Source organism: Heterodontus francisci, chromosome 34, assembly GCF_036365525.1.
Source record: "Heterodontus francisci isolate sHetFra1 chromosome 34, sHetFra1.hap1, whole genome shotgun sequence".
NCBI classification, from domain to species: domain Eukaryota; kingdom Metazoa; phylum Chordata; class Chondrichthyes; order Heterodontiformes; family Heterodontidae; genus Heterodontus; species Heterodontus francisci.
Window position 1 is genome coordinate 25677103 of NC_090404.1, and position 19119 is coordinate 25696221.

The 19119-nt window shown below is 44.3% G+C and overlaps 1 protein-coding gene and 1 pseudogene across 5 annotated transcripts in view; one reads left to right on the top strand and one right to left on the bottom strand.

The window, feature by feature from the left end:
• The window catches only part of LOC137349286 (zinc finger protein 551-like), a 30077-nt gene extending 12961 nt beyond the window's left edge, over positions 1 to 17116 (top strand). For 4 of the 5 annotated variants that reach the window (XM_068014827.1, XM_068014825.1, XM_068014828.1 and 1 more), the window contains one exon: positions 605 to 3613. In XM_068014827.1, the coding sequence (XP_067870928.1) occupies positions 1357 to 2163 (807 nt within the window). In that variant the 5' untranslated portion in view covers positions 605 to 1356 and the 3' untranslated portion in view covers positions 2164 to 3613. Of the gene's footprint in view, positions 1 to 604; positions 3614 to 15551 lie in introns of those variants that run through there. The other variant, XR_010969307.1, reaches the window with a different exon arrangement.
• Positions 1 to 19119, bottom strand: part of LOC137349297 (zinc finger protein 585A-like) — a 182192-nt pseudogene that overhangs the window by 106068 nt on the left and 57005 nt on the right.

The window sequence follows — 19119 nt, forward strand, 5'->3', positions numbered from 1 at the left end:
ATACAGTAAGGTGCTGAGAGCACAGACCTTATAAACCATCAGCTTGGTCCTAAGAGTCAGCTTGGTGTTATCCCATGTGCGTTTTGTGAGTTGGCCAAAGGCGGTAGCTGCTTTCCCTATGTGTGTATCGAACTCTGCATCAAGGGACAGATTGTCTGTCACCTTGGATCCCAGGTAGCAGAACCTGCCAACCACTTCCAGTGAGGTGTTATTTATTGTGATCAGTGGTGGAGATGCAACACCCTGTCCCATGAACCCGGTTTTCTTGACACTTATAGTCAAGGAGAAGCAGTTCCAGGCATTGTCACTAACTAGACCTAGTCGTCATAAGGAGACACAATCTACTCCATGTTCTTCACACCCACAGCTACCAGAGAGCAGATTGCGAGTATTTCCAGCACTTTTTGTTTTTATTTCAGATTTCCAGCATCTGCAGTATTTTGCTTTTGTTGCTGACTTTGGCTTCTTTTACTTTGAATGGATCACATGTTTGGGGGGAACAAGAGAGGAAAGAATGTTCCGTAGAAACTAGAATTGTCTGTTGTGAATTTCGATCCTGTGCTGACAGTGATGACTTTTGTAAACTTCTTTTCCATGGTGTTAGAAGGGGAGGATGTACAGAGGGGAAACTCAAACCAAATATCACATCAAGATCTGACCATCACTCGATTCATCAGAACCTGAATATCATCAGCCTTTGAATGTGGAAGTAGAAATGTTTGTCTGTTCTGTCTGTGGGAAAAGATTTCAAACATCAGTGTGACTGGAAAAGCACCGAGACACACACACCGGAGTGAGAGTGTTCCAGTGCACTGACTGTGGAAAGAGCTTTAACCAGTTACACAGCCTGAAAAAACATCCCACCATTCACAGAGGGGAGAAACCGTACACGTGTTCTGTGTGTGGACGAGGCTTCAACTGATCATCGAACCCGGAGAGACGCAAGGAGACCTGCACCACGGAGAAACTGTGGGAAGGGATTCAATTGCTCATTCCAGCTGGAAACTCACACTCACACACTGGGGAGAGGCCATTTACCTGCTGTGTATGGGAAGGGATTCATTCATTCATCCACCCTGCTGACACACCAGCGAGTTCACACTGGGGAGAGACTTTTTAACTGCTCGGACAGCAGGAAATGCTATAGAAGTTTCGGGGCACTGACATGCCATCAATGTGCTCCCATTGATGAGACCTGTCAAGTGCTCTTACTGCGGGACTGGGTGCGAACAATAATTTGGCCTCGCTGTGCATCAGCATATTCACACTGGGGAGAAGCTGTTCACCTTCATTTACTTATTCATCCACCCTGCTGACACACTGGTAAAAGACCTTTTTAAATGTTCCGAATGTGAGATGAGCTGTAAAAGCGAATGTGAAATGGCGACACACCAGCGTACACACACTGGGGAGAAGCCATTCCCCTGCGCTGAGTGTGGGAAGAGATTTCCCTGTTCGTCCACCCTTCTGAAACACCAGCAAGTTCACACTGGGGAGAAACCATTCACCTGTTCTGTGTGTGGGAAGGGATTTTCTCAGTCATCAAACCTGCTGACACACAAGAACATTCACAGTGATAACAGACCTTTTAAATGTTCTGAATGTGAGAAGACTTTTAAAAGCAGATGTGAAATGGTGGAACACCAACACATTCACACTGGGGAGAGGCCATTCACCTGCAGTGAGTGTGGGAAGGGATTCACCCGTTCATCCAAACTTCTGACACACCAGCATGTTCACACTGGGGAGAGGCCATTCACCTGCTCTGTGTGTGGGAAGGGATTCGTTAGTTCGTCCAACCTGCTGACACACCAGCGAGTTCACACTGATGAGACACCTTTCAAGTGCTCTCACTGTGGGATTGGGTTTAGGCGATCGTATGATCTCATTGTACACCAGCGAGTTCATACTGGGGAGAGGCCATTCACCTGCAGTGAGTGTGGGAAGGGATTCACTCAGTCATCCAACCTCCTAACACACCAGCGCGTTCACACTGGTGAGAGGCCGTTCACCTGCCCTGAGTGTGGGAAGGGATTCACTACTTCATCCTCTCTGCTGATACACCAGCGAGTTCACACTGGGGAGAGGCCGTTCACCTGCTCTGTGTGTGGGAAGGGATTTATTTGTTCGTCCAAACTGCTGACACACCAGCGAGTTCACTAGTGACTGCAGGGGTTGGATTCTGCTGTTATTGCTGCTGTTAATCACATCCAGGACTGAACCATGTTCATTTTGATGATTAAAGAAAGATCTGCATGTATACAGCACCTTCCACTGCCTCAGGACATGTCTAAACACTTTACAGCCAATGAAGTAGGATTGAAGTGTAGTCACTGTTGTAATGTAGGAAACACAGCAGCCAATCACACACAGCAAACTCTTTGGAGCGGGACTTGAACTCACAACCTTTTGACTGAGAGGTAACAATGGTAACAACTGAGTCACAGTCAGGGTTCATTTCTTGTTGATGTGAACTGGTGTTAGGATCACTGGACCTTGTAACATGATTATATCTTATAGATTGTGAATTTTTAAAAAAAGTACATGATGGAATCTAGGAGGTCAGCTGACCTCCCCTCCACTCTGTAAAAGGTTACCAGGACAACAGAGGGAACAGATCAAAGAGTGTTTTCTGAAGAACAGAGACTACAGCACTAACACCTGAAGAACAATGGGTTTCACCCTCCCAGACTTTTGGATTGTAAAACAAGGAGTCAGCCATTGAGAACATGCAAATGAACCGGCAGGTGGTAACACCTGGGGGCAGTGGAAAGGCCGAGTAGCTTTGTGAAACTAGACTTCTGGTCTTTGTTTTTCTCCAAAATACAATCAACTATTGACTTCTAGGACCAGATAAATTTAACTGACTTTCTGGAGACTAACAGGCTGTAAGGAATGAACCATCATGTTGTGGCCTCAAGCAGGCTGTAAGAAGAGAACCCATTGGGGTGAGGCCTCAAGGGAAGCTGTAAGAGAAGGTATCCAGCAGGGGCAGCTAGAGAGAGAGAGAGAGAGAGAGTGAACAGTGAAAGGTTCATGTTTCCAGAGCCTGTGTTTTTTTTTGAGTTGAAGTTTGTGGAGGAGTAAAGGGCCCACAAAATCACGGGAAATCACATTATCCATGGATGTCCAGGTCAGAAGTGCTAGGAGAAGTGGGCAAAGGAAAATATTGTGTTTTTGAAAAGTCTGGGAGATCCAACCCATTGAACTGAGGAATTTGGGACTTTTAACCACAAATGATTTTGTCATCAAAAAGACTATGCAATGTATCAGTGTGGTGTGAGATATTCAATTGTTGAATAAGCAAAGAAAATATCTTTGTAATTTGGGGTGTCAGCTATTTACAAACTGTATTTAGTTATTAGGGATTTCTTTTAGTTTAGTTGTTATAAAAGAACTAAATGTGAAATCTGCTGTAACTTGTTGTTATATTGGTCTGGGGTTTCATATCTTGTATTTTTCATGTTGATCTCTGGAAAGTGGGATGGAGCTGATGCCCCTTTTTCTGTTGGTACAGACACAATGGGCTGAATGACCACCTTCTGTGCTGTAAATTTGCTATATTGACAGTTCGGGTTTGTTTCTGCTAATATTAATTACCTTGTGACTTGGCTGGAGTTTAATATTCTGAATAAATCAGCTTTTGTTTAAACACACTGTTGTAGATTTTTGTCTTTCCCGCCTGAGTGTTTAGTACCTGGCTGGAGCTGAGAAAGGACAATCTGGGGGGGAGGATCGTACGGCAGGAACAGAACTTCAACCTGAACACAGTCCTTCAGGATCACAGTGAGAGGGACAAATGGCACTTTGGTCTTTCTCATCTCTCTTCACTGACAGCAAAGTCCCCGTGTGGGTTAATGCTGAGGCCTGTAAGAAATGTGTCCCAGCCGCTCTCTTCCATGGTTCAGAGATCCTGGGCACGGAACAGAAGGCTCCATTACAACTGCGTTTAGAGTCAGGAAGAACAACGGTGAATGCCGGAAACGTGCTGTCAAATCAGAGATTGGTGTATAAGTATGATATGAATGATGCCTGATTCCCTGAACTGTCTTACATTGAACCCAGTTTGGAACAAGATGGATTCAGTTTCCAGGAGAAGCGGGACAAATATCACCCACATTTGAGGGAGACAAAAGCAACTATTAGAGAAGCTGAGAGATCTTTGGAAAAGAAGTTAATGCACAATTCATTGAACCCGATCAGCATCTCCTTCCATTCCTTTCTCCCTCATCTACTTATCTAGCTTCCCCTCAACTACTCTCTGTGGCAGCAGGTTCCACATTCTTCCCTCTCTTTGGATTAAGACATTTCTCCTGAACTCCCTGTTGGATTTATTAGAGACTTATCTGATAATTATGACCACTAGTTTTGGAATCCCCCACAAGTGGAAACACTTTTCTCTACCGCAGCTCTGTAGAATCTTTGAATCATCTTAAAATCTCCATCAGATCACACATCAACCATCTCCTTTATCTGGAGAAAAGAGCTCCAGACTCAGCCTTTTTGATAAGTTTATCTTCTCAGTTCGAGGACCAACCTTGCAAATCTTCTTTGCACTTTTCCCAGAGCCTCCATATCCTTTTTTAATAATATGGAGACCTGAACTGTTCACAGTTCTCCAAGTGTAAAGTAACCCAGGTTCAATACAAGTTTTACATAACTTCACTTCTACCCTTCTGGAAATGAACGCCAGTGCTTCATTTGCTTCTTTTATTGTCCTATTAACCTGTGTGTTACTTTTAGCGGTATCTGCATCTGTACGCATCCTCGATCCCTTTGCTCCTCTGCCCTATTTAGACTCTTATTTTCCAAGTAGTAGTTATTCTTCCTACAAAAATACATCATCTCACACTTATCTATATTGAAATTCATTTGCTAATTACATTCTGATTCTGCAAGTTTCTTAATGTCTTTGTGCATTTGGTCACAGTTTTCCTCAGGAATTACTCTATCGCCCAATTTGCTGTCATCCACAAATTTTGAAATTGTACTTCCGATTCCCGAGTTGAAACCGTTTATGTAAATAGTGATTAACAGTGGTCCCAGCACCGATCCCTGTGGAACACCACCTTCCACCAGTCTGTGTAGATACTCTTAACCCCTACTCTCTGTTTTCTGTTTTGTAACCAGATTGCTATCCATAACAGTTTGTACAGTCTGCAAGGAGACCAAGATCAGGCTGTGTGGAGTGAAGGACCAGGCAGCAGAATGGATGGAAAGATGGTTACAACACAGAAATCAGAGGGTTGGATTTACAGGGAGTTCATAGCCGTGTCTGGTGAGTGTGACTGTCCACACCCATTGTGTGAGCTGTCAAACTCTCCCAGTTAAAGACTGACGAACAGATCAGCTGGAATCAAATGGTTCCAGTCATGGAAGGAGTGTTAAACAGCCTGTGAATCCTTCCACTAATTCACACTGTTCTCCAAGGGAAGAGTTCAAAGAGAAACACTCAGTGCACTGTGTTATTTCCTGAAATAATCCCTGCTGTCTGTCCTGAATGAATCCATTTCACTCACAAATGTTGAAATGTTTGATCCACATCTACAGGGTTTCATCTGTTTAAAGCCACAACAGAAAAGGGCCAGTTTGCTCCTGGAATCTGAGAGAAATCAGGTTTCAAAATGAGGCAGAGTTTCAGCCAATGAGGGACAATGGTGCCACAGGCTCCGCCCCTGACACTCCCTATTGGTGGGCAGACTGCTCAGGGAGTGTCCATAAATGACCAAGGATTGATAAACAGTGAGAAGAATAGTACCGGATCTCTGGAGGATATTGACAGACTAGTGCAATGGGCAGATACATGGCAGATGAAATTTAATGTACAAGAGTGTAAAGTAATGCAGTTCAAAAAGAATGAGGAGAGACAATATAAATTAAATGGGGAGATGTTGGCATAGTGTTAATGTCACCAGACTAGTAATCCAGATGCCCACACTAATGCCCTAGCACACGGGTTTTCAGAAATTACTTCAGACACACACTGCTGTGTAAATGGAAGCAAGTTTCAAATTCCTATTGACAGACCAATGTTTTTGCTGCAGACCAGCGACTTGCCAGCTACTGATCCTGCACCATTAATTTTAAACCATGTCAAATGAGCTGTTTAAATTCTAAGGTCGTCTCTGCTAAGGTCGTCTTTGCCATGAAGGCAAAAACAAACATTGGGAATTGGTCGTGCATGCAAACATACAAATTCGGAGCAGATGTCAGCCATTCGGCCCCTTTAGCTTACTCTGCCATTCAATAAGATCATGGCTGATCTGTTTGTGTCACGAATTCCACACTCCCATCTACCCCCGATAACCTTTGATTCACTTGTCTAACAAGAATCTATCTACCTCCATCTTAAAAATATTCAATGACCAAGTCTCCACCACCCTCTGAGGCAGAGAGTTCCAAATTTGCACAACCTTCTGAGAAAAAAAGATTCTCCTCATCTCTGTCCTAAAAGGGTGACCCCTAATTTTAAAACCGTGCCTCCTAGTTCTGACTCATCCACAAGAGGAAACATCCTCTCCACATTTACCCTCTCAAGACCGTTCAGGATCTTATATACTTCAATCAAGTCTCCTGTCACTCTTCTGAACTCCAGTGAAAACAAGCCCAGTCTGTCCAACCTTTCCTCATAAGACAACCTGCTCATTCCAGGTATCAGTTTAGTAAACCTCCTCTGAACTGCCTCCAACATAGTTACATCCTTCCTAAAATAAGGAGACCAAAACAGCCCACAGTATTCGAGATGTGGCCTCACCAATGCTCTGTATAACTGAAGCACAACATCCTTACTTTTATTTTCAATTCCAACTCGTAATAACGGATACCATTCCATTAGCCTTCTTTATTACTTTGTGTGACTCGTGCACTAGGATACCTAGATCCCTCTGCGCCTCGGACTTCCGCAGTCATTCTCCGTTTAAGTAATACTCGACTTTTTTATTCTTCCTGCCAAAGTGAACAACTTCACATTTTCCCACATTATACTCCATCTGCCATATTTTATCCACTCACTCAAACTATCTCTATCGTTCTGCAACCTCCTTATGTCCTCTTCACAACATACTTTCCTGCCTATCTTTGTGTCATCTGCAACTTTAGCTGCCATGCCATCGCTCCCCTCATCTCAGTCATTGATATAAATTGTAAAAAGTTCAGGCCCCAGCACAGACCCCTGCAGGACTTCACTAGTCACATCCTGCCAATCAAGAAAGGACCCATTTATGCAGACTGTTTTCTGCCAGCCAGCCAATCTTCTATTCATGCTAATATGTTGCCCCCTACACCATGAGTTTCTACTTTGTGCAGTAAGCTTTTATGTGGCACCTTCTCAAATACCTTCTGCAAATCCAAGTACATTATGTCGACGGGTTCCCCTTTATCCACAGTGTATGTTACTCCTTCAAAGAACTCCAATAAATTGGTTAAACATGATTTCCCTTTCACAAAACCATGCTGACTATTCCCGATTACCTTGAGTTTTCTTTGTGCCCAGCTATAGCCTCCTTAATGATCGATTCTAACACCTTCCCCATGACAGGTCTGTGGAAACACACACCTCCTTTTTAGCCATTTACAGAAGACTGACACACTGAAGTTGTTGAAGAGTATGCAGTTCTACCCACTTGCTTTCCTGGTTGAAGTTCAATTCCACCAGGGTGTAAGAAAATAAAAAATAAAAACGACTTAAAAACAGCTTTGTGGTTGTCCGCTGTTAAAAAACAACGGAAAGGGAGAAGCCAATAGTGGATTTCCGAGACCCCAATGTCGGAAATCTGCCATTTGGTAGAAACTTCTCATCCCGAGTTACTTGTGAACACGCCGGTGTGTCAGCAGGGTGGATAACTGAGTGAATCCCTTCCCACACATGGAGCAGGTGAATGGTCTCTCCCCAGTGTGAACTCGCTGGTGTGTCAGCAGGGTGGATAACTGAATGAATCCCTTCCCACACATGGAGCAGGTGAACAGTCTCTCCCCAGTGTGAACTCGCTGGTGTGTCAGCAGGGTGGATAACTGAGTGAATCCCTTCCCACACATGGAGCAGGTGAACGGTCTCTCCCCACTGTGACTCTGTTGATGAGTTTCCAACCGGATGGGCAATTAAATCCCTTCCACAGTCACCACATTTCCACAGTTTCTCAAGTGTCCTTGCGTCTCTCCAGGTTGGATGATCAGTTAAAGCCTCGTCTACACACGAAACACGTCAATGGTTTCTCCCCGTTGTGAATGGTGTGATGTTTTTTCAGGCTGTGTAACTGGTTAAAGCTCTTTCCACACTCAGTGCACTGGAACACTCTCACTCGGGTGTGTGTGTCTCAGTGTGTTTCCAGTCTCACTGATGATTGAAATCTTTTCGCACAGTCAGAATAGACAAAAATTTCTCCTTCCACATTCAAAGGCCTCTGATATTCAAGTCCTGATAAATTGAGTGACTCTCTGAGATCTTGACATGATTTTTGGTTTTGCATTCCCGTCTGCAAATCCTCCCATTCCAACACTGTAAAAGGAGTTTACAAAAACCATCACTGACAGTCAGGATAGAAATTCACAACATTCTCCCCTCCTGCTTCCTGACCCAGGATGGCCGTGCGTGCGTCCTGCTGCACATTCCCCTCCAATCTACCTCCCTTCACGATCTCACATTGGAAACTGTTGGACCCGACTGGGCTCAAAGGTACTCGGGGTTAAACCCAGCAGCTTCTCCTCCATCTTAAGTTCAGATCAAACTATACAACAAAAAAGACCGACACAGGATTTCAGGGACAGACTTCCATATCCAACACTGACCCAGATACAAATGCCTCTTATTTGTCCATCTGTGATTCTTGACTCAGTTTTCTGAGCAACAACTGCAGTAAAACAAAAGCAAAATACTGCAGATGCTGGAAATCTGAAATAAAAACAAAAAGTGCTGGAAATACTCAGCATGTCTGGCAGCATCTGTGGAGAGAGAAGCAGAGTTAACGTTTCAGCTCTGTGACCTTTCATCCAAGTCTCAGTGTCTTCGAACCATAGAAAAACTATGGCACAGCAGAAGGCCATTCAGCCTGTTGTGTCCTTGCCGGCTGAAAAATCTAGCCGCCCGTCTAACCCCACGTTCCAGCACCTGGTCCATAACCTTGCCAGTTTCAGCACTTCAGGTGCATGTCCGGGTTCCTTTTAAAAGAATAAAATAATTCCAGACACCCACCACCGTCTGGGTGAAAAAATTTTTTCCTCATGTTCCCTCTAATCCTTCTACCAATCACCTTAAATCTGTGTCCCCCGGTAAATCACCTCTCTGCTCAGGGGAAACAGATCCTTCCTGTCCACTCTATCTAGGCTCCTCATAACTTTGTACACCTCAATTAAGTCACCCCTCAGCCTCCTCTGTTCTAAGGAAAACAACCCGAGCCTATCCAATCTTCCTCAAAGCTGCAACTTTTGAGCCCTGGCAATATTCTTGTAAATCTCCTCTGTACTCTCTCCAGAGCAATTGTGTCCTTTCTGTAATGTGGCGACCAGAATTGTATGCAATACACCAGCTGTGGCCTAACCAGCATTTTATACAGTTCCAACATTACATCCCTGCTTTTGTATTCCATTCCTCGGCCAATAAAGGAAAGTATTCCATACGCTTTCATTGCCACTCTTTCTACCTGTCCTGCCATCTTCAGGGACCTGTGGACATGCACTCCAAGGTCTCTCGCTTCTACCCCTCTCAATATCCTCCTGTTTATTGTGTATTCCCTCGCTTTATTTGCCCTCCCCAAATGCATTACCTCACAGTTATCTGGATTGAATTCCATTTGCTTTTCTTCACAAACAGGCCTGGAAGTTTCTCTAATAACTCGGAATGGGAGAAGGAGGACGAACGAGGAGAGGCAAGATAGACCAACACTCACAGCAACCTACAATCCACCGACATTACCGGGATAGGGAGACAGAGTTCAGAAACACTCAGCAACACGACTCCAGTAAAACATCCCAGGAGGAAAAGGGGGAGCAGTGTGTGTACCTGCCCTGATAGCCCCCTCCCCAGGCCTGTCAGTCAAACCCCCCACTCCTCCCAGTCCACAGCTCAGCCTATCAGCTTCCTGCACCTTGAGCCAGCCCTGCCCAGGTGTGGCCCAGTCCAAGGGGAGTCTTTGTGGAACCGGGGAGGGGGGACCTCCTGCCCTGTGCTGTGTCCCAAATGGTTCCTCCCTCCCCCAGGCCCCTTTATAACTGAGCTCAGTTTCCTTTAAAGTTTTGTCCTTTGATGTTACACTTTATTAATTCCTCCAAAAGAGCTGGAAATCTGCAGCGGTCAGATTCAGACTTTCAAAAAAAGCCCCGCCTCTCACTTGAGTAAATCTCCCGCTTGGTCCTCCAGTCCCGCCCCCACTCTTCCTATTGGTCGGAAGCTACCGTCAATCAGACGTGCATTGTGAGCTGCCAGGTAAGAGGTGCAGAGGGAGCGGCTCCCGGGTTCAGTCCGGCCGGAAAGCGCAGTGCAAGTGGCAAACTCCAGGAGGATCAGCAAGAGCTGGAAACTCTGGGGATCGGCTGGAAATAGAAAGGAAATGGAGACTGGTCAGGGAGCGTCTGTAAATGGAGGAGAACTGGAGACTGGTCAGGGAGCGTCTGTAAATGGAGGAGAACTGGAGACTGGTCAGGGAGCGTCTGTAAATGGAGGAGAACTGGAGACTGGTCAGGGAGCGTCTGTAAATGGAGGAGAACTGGAGACTGGTCAGGGAGCGTCTGTAAATGGAGGAGAACTGGAGACTGGTCAGGGAGCGTCTGTAAATGGAGGAGAACTGGAGACTGTTCAGGGAGCATCTGTAAATGGAGGAGAACTGGAGACTGGTCAGGGAGCGTCTGTAAATGGAGGAGAACTGGAGACTGGTCAGGGAGCGTCTGTAAATGGAGGAGAACTGGAGACTGTTCAGGGAGCGTCTGTAAATGGAGGAGAACTGGAGACTGGTCAGGGAGCGTCTGTAAATGGAGGAGAACTGGAGACTGTTCAGGGAGCGTCTGTAAATGGAGGAGAACTGGAGACTGGTCAGAGAGCGTCTGTAAATGGAGGAGAAATGGAGACTGGTCAGGGAGCGTCTGTAAATGGAGAACTGGCGAGTAGTCAGGGAGCATCTGTAAATAGAGAAGAAATGGGGACTAGTTACGGAGCAAGTGTAAATGGAGGAGAAATGAGGACTCATTAACGAGGGTCGGTATATAAAGGAGCAATGGTGACTGGTCAGAGAACGTCTGTAAGTGGAGGATTGTTTTTCTTTTAAAACAAGCCTTGCATTTCTCTTGTGCACTTCATGACCAAAGGTCGTCCCAAAGTGCTTTAAAGCCAATCAAGTAATTTTCAAGAGTAATCATTGTAATGTTGGAATCACAGCACAATATGCACACAGCAAGACCTCATAAACAGCATTGTGATAATGACCAAATAATCTCTCTCTCTGATGTTTAATGTGATGCTAAATATTAGCCAGGATACTGGGAATATCCCTCTGTTCTTTGAAATAGTGCCATGGGATCTTTTACATCTACCTGAGAGAGAGGCCAGGCCTCAGTTTAATGACCTGTCTGAAAGACGGCACCTCCGACAGTGCAGCAGTCCCTCAGTCCTGCATTGTAGCGCCTGCCTCGATTTTTGTGCTCAAGTCCTTGAGTGCGTCTTGAACCCACATCCTTCTGACTCAGAACCCAGAGTGTCTTCAACTGAGCCCTGACTGAGAAATGGGGTCTGGTCAGAGAGTATCGATAGAGAAAGGAGAAATGGGACTGGTTAGAGAGAGTCTGTAAATGAAGGAGAAATGGAGTCAGGTTGGGGCATTTGTAAATCGAGAGAGAGACAGAGAGAGGGTGGGGAATGAGAGACTGACAGTGAGAGCCAGACAGAATGAATTTCAAAACTTGAGATTGGCATATTTCTACTGGGTGAGGTTATAGAAACATAGAAAAATAGGAGCAGGAGTAGGCCATTCGGCCCTTCGAACATGCACCGCCATTCAATACGATCATGGCTGATCATCCAAACTCAGTAACCTGTTCCCACTTTCTACTTTCTCCCCGTATCCCTTGATCCCTTTAGATCCAAGAACTAAATCTAACTCTTCCTTGAATATATTTAATGATTTGACCTCAACTGCTTTCCGTGGTCGAGAATTCCACAGGTTCACCACTCTCTGGGTGAAGAAATCCCTCCTCATCTCAGTCCTAAATGGCTTACCCCTTATCCTTAGACTGTGACCCCTGGTCCTGGACTCCCCCGCCATCGGGAACATCCTTCCTGCATCTAGTCTGTCCAGTCCTGTTAGAATTTTGGAGGTTTATATGAGATCCCATCTCATTCTTCTAAACTCGAGCGAATACAAGACTAATCGACCCAATTTCTCTTTAAAGGTCAGTCCTGCCATCCCAGGATTCAGTCTGGTAAACCTTCGCTGCACTCCCTCCATAGCAAGAACATCCTTCCTCACATAAGGAGACCAAAACTGCACACAATATTCCAGATGTGGTCTCACCAAGGCCTTATATAATTGCAGCAAGACATCCTTGCTCCTGTACTCGAATCCTCTCGCTATGGAGGCCAACATACCATTTGCCTTCTTAACTGTCTGCTGCACCTGCATGCTTCCTTTCAGCAACTGTTGCACAAAGACACCCAGGTCTCACTGCACCTCCCACTTTTCCAATCTAGCACTGTTCAGACAATAATCTGCCGTTCTGTTTTTGCCACCAAAGTGGATAACCTCACATTTATCCACATTATACTGCATCTTCCATGTATTTGCCCACTCACTCAACCTGTCCAAATTACACTGGAGCTTCTCTGCATCCTCCTCACAGCTCACACTCCCATCCAACTTTGCGTCGTCTGCAAACTTGGATATATTACATTTAATTCCCTCATCTATATCATTAATATACATTGTGAATAGCTGGGGCGTAGTGCTGATCCCTGCGGTACCCCACTAGTCACTGCCTGCCACTTGGAAAAAGACCCGTTTATTCCATGTTTTTTTTAACTCTTTGTTTCCTCTCTGCCAACCAGTTCTCTATCCACGTCAGTACCTTACCCCCCAATCCTATATGCTTTAATTTTGCACGCTAATCTCTTATGTGGGACCTTATCGAAAGCTTTCTGAACGTCCAAAGGCACCACATCCACTAGTTCTCCCTTATCTAGTCTACTAGTTACATCCTCAAAAAATTCCAGTAGATTTGTCAGGAATGGTTTCCCTTTTATAAATCCATGTTGACTTTGTCCGATCTTGTCATTGTTTTCCAAGTGCTCTGCTATCACATCTTTTATAATAGATTCTAGCATTTTCCCCACTACTGATGTCAGGCTAACCGGTCTACAATTCCCTGTTTCTCTCTACCTCCTTTTTTAAATAGTGGGGTTACATTAGCTACCCTCTAATTCGTTGGAACGTTCCAGAGTCTATAGAATCTTGAAAAATGACCAGCAATGCATCTACTATTTCTGGGGCCACTTCCTTAAGTACTCTGGGATGTAGATTATCAGGTCCGGGGGATTTATCGGCCTTCAATCCCATCAATTTTCCTAACACCATTTCCCTACTAATACTGATTTCATACAGTTCCTCCTTCTCACTAGACCCTTTGCTCCCCAACATTTCTGAGAGGTAATTTGTGTCCTTCTTTGTGAAGACAGAACCAAAGTATGTATTTAATTGGTCTGCCATTTCTTCCTTCTCCATTATAAATTCCACCGTTTCTGACTGTAAGGGACCCACATTTGATTTCACTAATCTTTTTCTCCACATATCTATACAAGCTTTTCCAGTCAGTTTTTATGTTCTCTGCAAGCTTATGCTCATACACTATTTTCCCCTTCTTAGTCAATTCCTTTGTCCTCCTTTGCTGAATTCTAAACTGCTCCCAATCCTCAGGTTTGCTGCTTGTTCTGGCCATTTTATATTTCTCCTCCTTGGATCTAATACTATCCCTAATTTCTTTTGAAAGCCATGGTTGAGCCACCCTTCCTGTTTTATTTTTGCACCAGACAGGAATGAACAATTGTTGTAATTCATCCATGTGCTCTTTAAATGCTCGCCATTGCCTATCCACTGTCAACACTTTAAGTAACACTCCCCAATCTATCATAGCCATCTTGCACCTCATACCTTCACAGTTTCTTTTATTTAGATTCAGGACCCTAGTCTCAGAATCAACTCTCTCACTCTCCATCGTAATGAAGAATTCTATCATGTTATGGTCGCTCTTCCCCAAGGGACCCCGCACAACAAGATTGTTAACTAATCCTTTCTCATTAAACAATACCCAGTCCAGGATGGCCTGTTCTCTAGTTGGTTCCTCAACTTATTGGACAAAAAACCATCACGTAGGCACTCCAGGAATTCCTCCTCTACTGTATTATTGCTAATTTGGTTTGCCCAATCTACATGTAGATGAAAATCACCCATAATTACAGTTGCACCCTTATTGCATGCGTCTCTAACTTCCTGTTTAATGACATCCTCTACATCACCACTGTTGTTTGGGGGTCTATATACAACCCCAACGTTTTCTGCCCCTTGGTGTTTCTTAGCTCCACTCATACAGATTCCACATCAGGATTCTCTGAGCTAATATCCTTCCTCACTATTGTATTGATTTCCTCTTTTACTAACAACGCTACTCCACCTCCTTTCCCTTTTTGCCTGTCTTTCCTAAATATTGAATACCTTTGGATGTTCAGTTCCCATCCTTGGTCACCCTGCAGCCATGTCTCCGTAATTGCAACTATATCGTATCCGTTTACATCTATTTGCGCAGTTAATTCGCCTACCTTATTGCGAATACTCCGCACATTGAGACAATATGCCTTTAGGGCTTGTCTTTTTAACATTCTTAGTCATCTTAGTATTATTTCGTACAATGGTCCTCTTTGTTTCTTGCCCTTCATTTCTATGCCTTCCACTTTTGCCTTTTTGTTTCCAGTCTTTCGTTACTATCCTTATTTCCTCCTCCTCAGTCTCCCCACTCAGGTTTCCATCCCCCTGCCATTCTAGTTTAAATCCTCCCCAACAGCATTAGCAAATGCCCCTGCGAGGACATCGGTTCTGGTCCTGCCTGGGTGGAACCCATCCTGCTTGTACAGGTCCCACCTTCCCCAGAACCGGTCCCAATGTCCCAGGAATCTAAATCCCTCCCTCCTGCACCATTTCTCCAGCCACGCATTCATCTGGTCTATTCTCCTGCTCCTATACTCACTAACACATGGCACAGGAAGTAATCCTGAGATTACTGCCTTTGAGGTCCTGCTTTTTAATTCAGCTCCTAACTCCTTAAATTCATCTTGCAGGACCTCATCCCTTTCTACTAACATGTACCACAACCACTGTCTGTTCACCCTCCCCCTTCAAAATGTCCTGCAGCCGCTCCGAGACATCCTTGACCCAAGCTCCAGGGAAGCAACATACCATACTGGAGTCTCGTTTGCGGCCACAGAAACGCCTGTCTGTTCCCTTTACAATTGAATCTCCTATCACTATGGCTGTCCCAGTCTTTTCCCCCCACTGCTCCCACTCATGTGTTCCTCTATTTTACAGGAACACCGAGACTGATGCCCTGAGGCTCCTCCCACAATCCCAGGGCCTTCTGTTCCTGACAGTTATGGAGAACGGGTATTCAGGGTGGTCTAGACAGGACAACAACCTCCCCTTCATAGACACATGATCCTGACTGTGAGGTAATGGTGCGTGCGTCTGGGAGAACGATGGGTGGACACAGTGTATGTTGTCATTTTAATGAGAATCCTACCCTCAAGAAATAAACTACACCCAAAAGTGAAATTAGGACATTCAATTAAACATGAAATTTAATTTGGAGCAAATCAGATCTGGGATTGTCTTTCTCACACATGGATGTTGAGATGGTCCATGTTTTTGGGGCTGGTGGAACTGCACAGGCCCACTGGGAGGTGACAGAAAGCCGAATTAAACACAAATGTATAATTTTCATTACTTAATTAATTTTACAATGAGACTCAGTGGATATTTCCTGTCGAGTTACCGTTCAGCTGAAGGGAAGATAAGTTTTCACATCACCAATCACATCAACGTTCACTATATCAAACAGTCCTGCTAAACTTTCCTGCAAGTTCCTTTAACAGGACACTGATGAACTTTACATTCAGAAATGTAAATGTACAAGGAGTTTAGAGTATAATTTAGGTGGGGGTGGGGAGGGTCTGTGATTACTAATCCATTTGAAAAGGGGTCCTTCAAGCAAAAAACTGTGAATCACTGCTGTAGATTTGATGTGACTGTATGTACTCACTGTAATTCTCTGTAACTCTATGTACTCACTGTAATTCTCTGTAACTCTATGTACTCACTGAAATTCTCTGTAACTCTATGTACTCACTGTAATTCTCTGTAACTCTATGTACTCACTGTAATTCTCTGTAACTCTATGTACTCACTGAAATTCTCTGTAACTCTATGTACTCACTGAAATTCTCTGTAACTCTATGTACTCACTGTAATTCTCTGTAACCCTATGTTACTCTCTATGACTCCTGACGTAGCTGGAAAAGATTCCGCTATTATCACCACAATGGTGAACCATCTTTTCCAAAGATCTCTCAGCTTCTCTAATGGCTGCTTTTGTCTCCCTCGGTTGTGGGTGATATTTGTTCCTATTCTCCTGGAAACTAAATTCATCTTGTTCCAAACTGGGTTCAATGTAAGACAGTTTGGGGAGTCAGGCAGAATTCACCCCTAGACCTACACTGGCAGGTAAAACCCCAGACAGTTTCTTATTAAGGATTCCTCTGGTTCCTCACCATGTATCTGTCAGGATTCTGTTACAATCAGGTGAGAAAGATGTCCAGGGGTCCCTCTCAACCTTCACCTGGTCTTACCTCAACAGGGTTTCATTTTTAAAAACACCGTGGTTTTAGCTCCTCCTTGGTGAAACATTTGTTCATCACTTTCCAATTATAAGGCAAAGAAACCAGCAGAAACAGGTTTTCTTAGATTGAAAGAAAGGTTGAAATTTATTAAACTTAAACTCCAATTTTGTTAATGCCTACGGATACATGATGCGACCACGCTAGTATGCGTATGTGATACACACATGCAGATAGAGACAGAAAAGAGCAGAAGAAAAATAAAGTGGAAAAGTTTGAGACAATCTCTGAAGAGGGTTTTTGTTATGGTTCTTCAAGCTCACTGTAGAGTCTTTGGTTGCAGGTAGATCTTGATTTTCGTTGGGGCCCTGTATTCTTCTTAAACCTTGTTCGCTCTGGGAGAATTTTCTCTCTTGGGATTCATGTGTCTTCAGTGGATTTGGAGTTCCGTGAGAAAGAGATGGCAGCAGACAGGAGAGGCTGTGGCGAGCCAGCCAGGAGAGGTCTTTTCAGTCCAGGAGCAAACAGACACTCTGAATTCAAACTGTTTGTACAATTCAGAAAAACCCAGGTTGCCAAGCAGGTTAGTCATCTGACTAGCTGGTCTAACCATGTCTGTTTGTGGATTCTCTGGTCTTAGCCAACCCTGGAATGTCTCTTCTTACACACAATACCTGGTGTTCAAAGTCCATTGTGGATTAAATTGGAGCAGGGAAAAACCCCTTTGTATTCCAAGCACTGGCTGTTAGTATGCCAAAAAAAAATTTCCAGCCAAGGACCTGGTGATTTTTTAAACAAGTCCTTTCTTCACTTCAGCAACAGTTTGAAATTTAATGTCCATTTGGCAAAATAAATATGTCTCATTCTTGGCAGCTGGCGGTTCAGCATGACAATATTGAAACCCAGCTTTCTTACCGTCCACACCTGGAGGCCCCACTCCCTGAGCCTACAACCTTCAGCAGGATTAGTGGTGGAGTTCCACAGTGGGAGTGATCCCAGAGTAACTGTCAGGATCACACACCCCGTGGATGTTCCAGGTTGTGTATTTTTAGTTATCCTGGTGTCTAAAACTCACACATCAATAAAACAGGGAGTTCCTGGAAACACGCTGCAGATCCTTCTTTATCTGGAGATCAAATGTCTGTTGTATAATTGTACCAGCAGTTAACAGGCTCCTGTGAACTCCTCCGTCTGCTACTTCAATGCAGACTTTAACCAATTAATTTTAAACAGGTATATTTTAAATGAGTTAACACCTGCCTTAAAATGGTAGACTCAGGACTGTCACACAAACACATTAAAGATTTGGAGAATAATTACTGCAGTTATTTTCAGACTGGAAACTTAAACCTGCTGTTTCACTTTCAGTCAGGAACAGATCCCAGTTTTACACCAATCTCTGATTTAGAACATAGAACATTACAGCGCAGTACAGGCCCTTCGGCCCTCGATGTTGCGCCGACCTGTGAAACCATCTGACCTAAACTATTCCATTTTCATCCATATGTCTATCCAATGACCACTTAAATGCCCTTAAAGTTGGCGAGTCTACTACTGTTGCAGGCAGGGCGTTCCACGCCCCTACTACTCTCTGAGTAAAGAAACTACCTCTGACATCTGTCCTCTATCTATCACCCCTCAACTTAAAGCTATGTCCCCTCGTGTTTGCCATCACCATCCGAGGAAAAAGACTCTCACTATCCACCCTATCTAACCCTCTGATTATCTTATACGTCTCTATTAAGACAGCACGTTTCCAGCATTCACTGTTGTTCTTCCTGACTCTAAACACAGTTGTAAAGGAGCCTTCTGGACCGTGCCCAGGAGCTCTGAACCATGGAAGAGAGTGGCTGGGACACATTTCTTTCAGGCCTCAGGATTAACCCACACGGGGACTTGTCTGTCAGTGAAGACAGACGAGAAAGACCAAAGTGCCGTTTGTCCCTCTCAGTGTGATCCTGAAGGACTGTGTTCAGGCTGAAGTTCTGTTCCTGCCGTAAAATCCTCCCCCCAGATTGTCATTTCTGAACTCCAGCCAGGTGATGCTAAACACTCAGGTGGGAAAGACAAAAATCTACAACAGTGTGTTGAAAACAATGTTGATTTGTTTCACGTTTATCCAGAATATTAAACTCCAGCCACGTTATAGGGATTAGTCTCATCAGCAAAAACAAACCCCAAATGTTCAACAGAAACATAGAAAAGTTATAACACAGAAGGAGGCCATTCAGCCCATCATGTCTGTGCTGACCATTAAGAGTTAT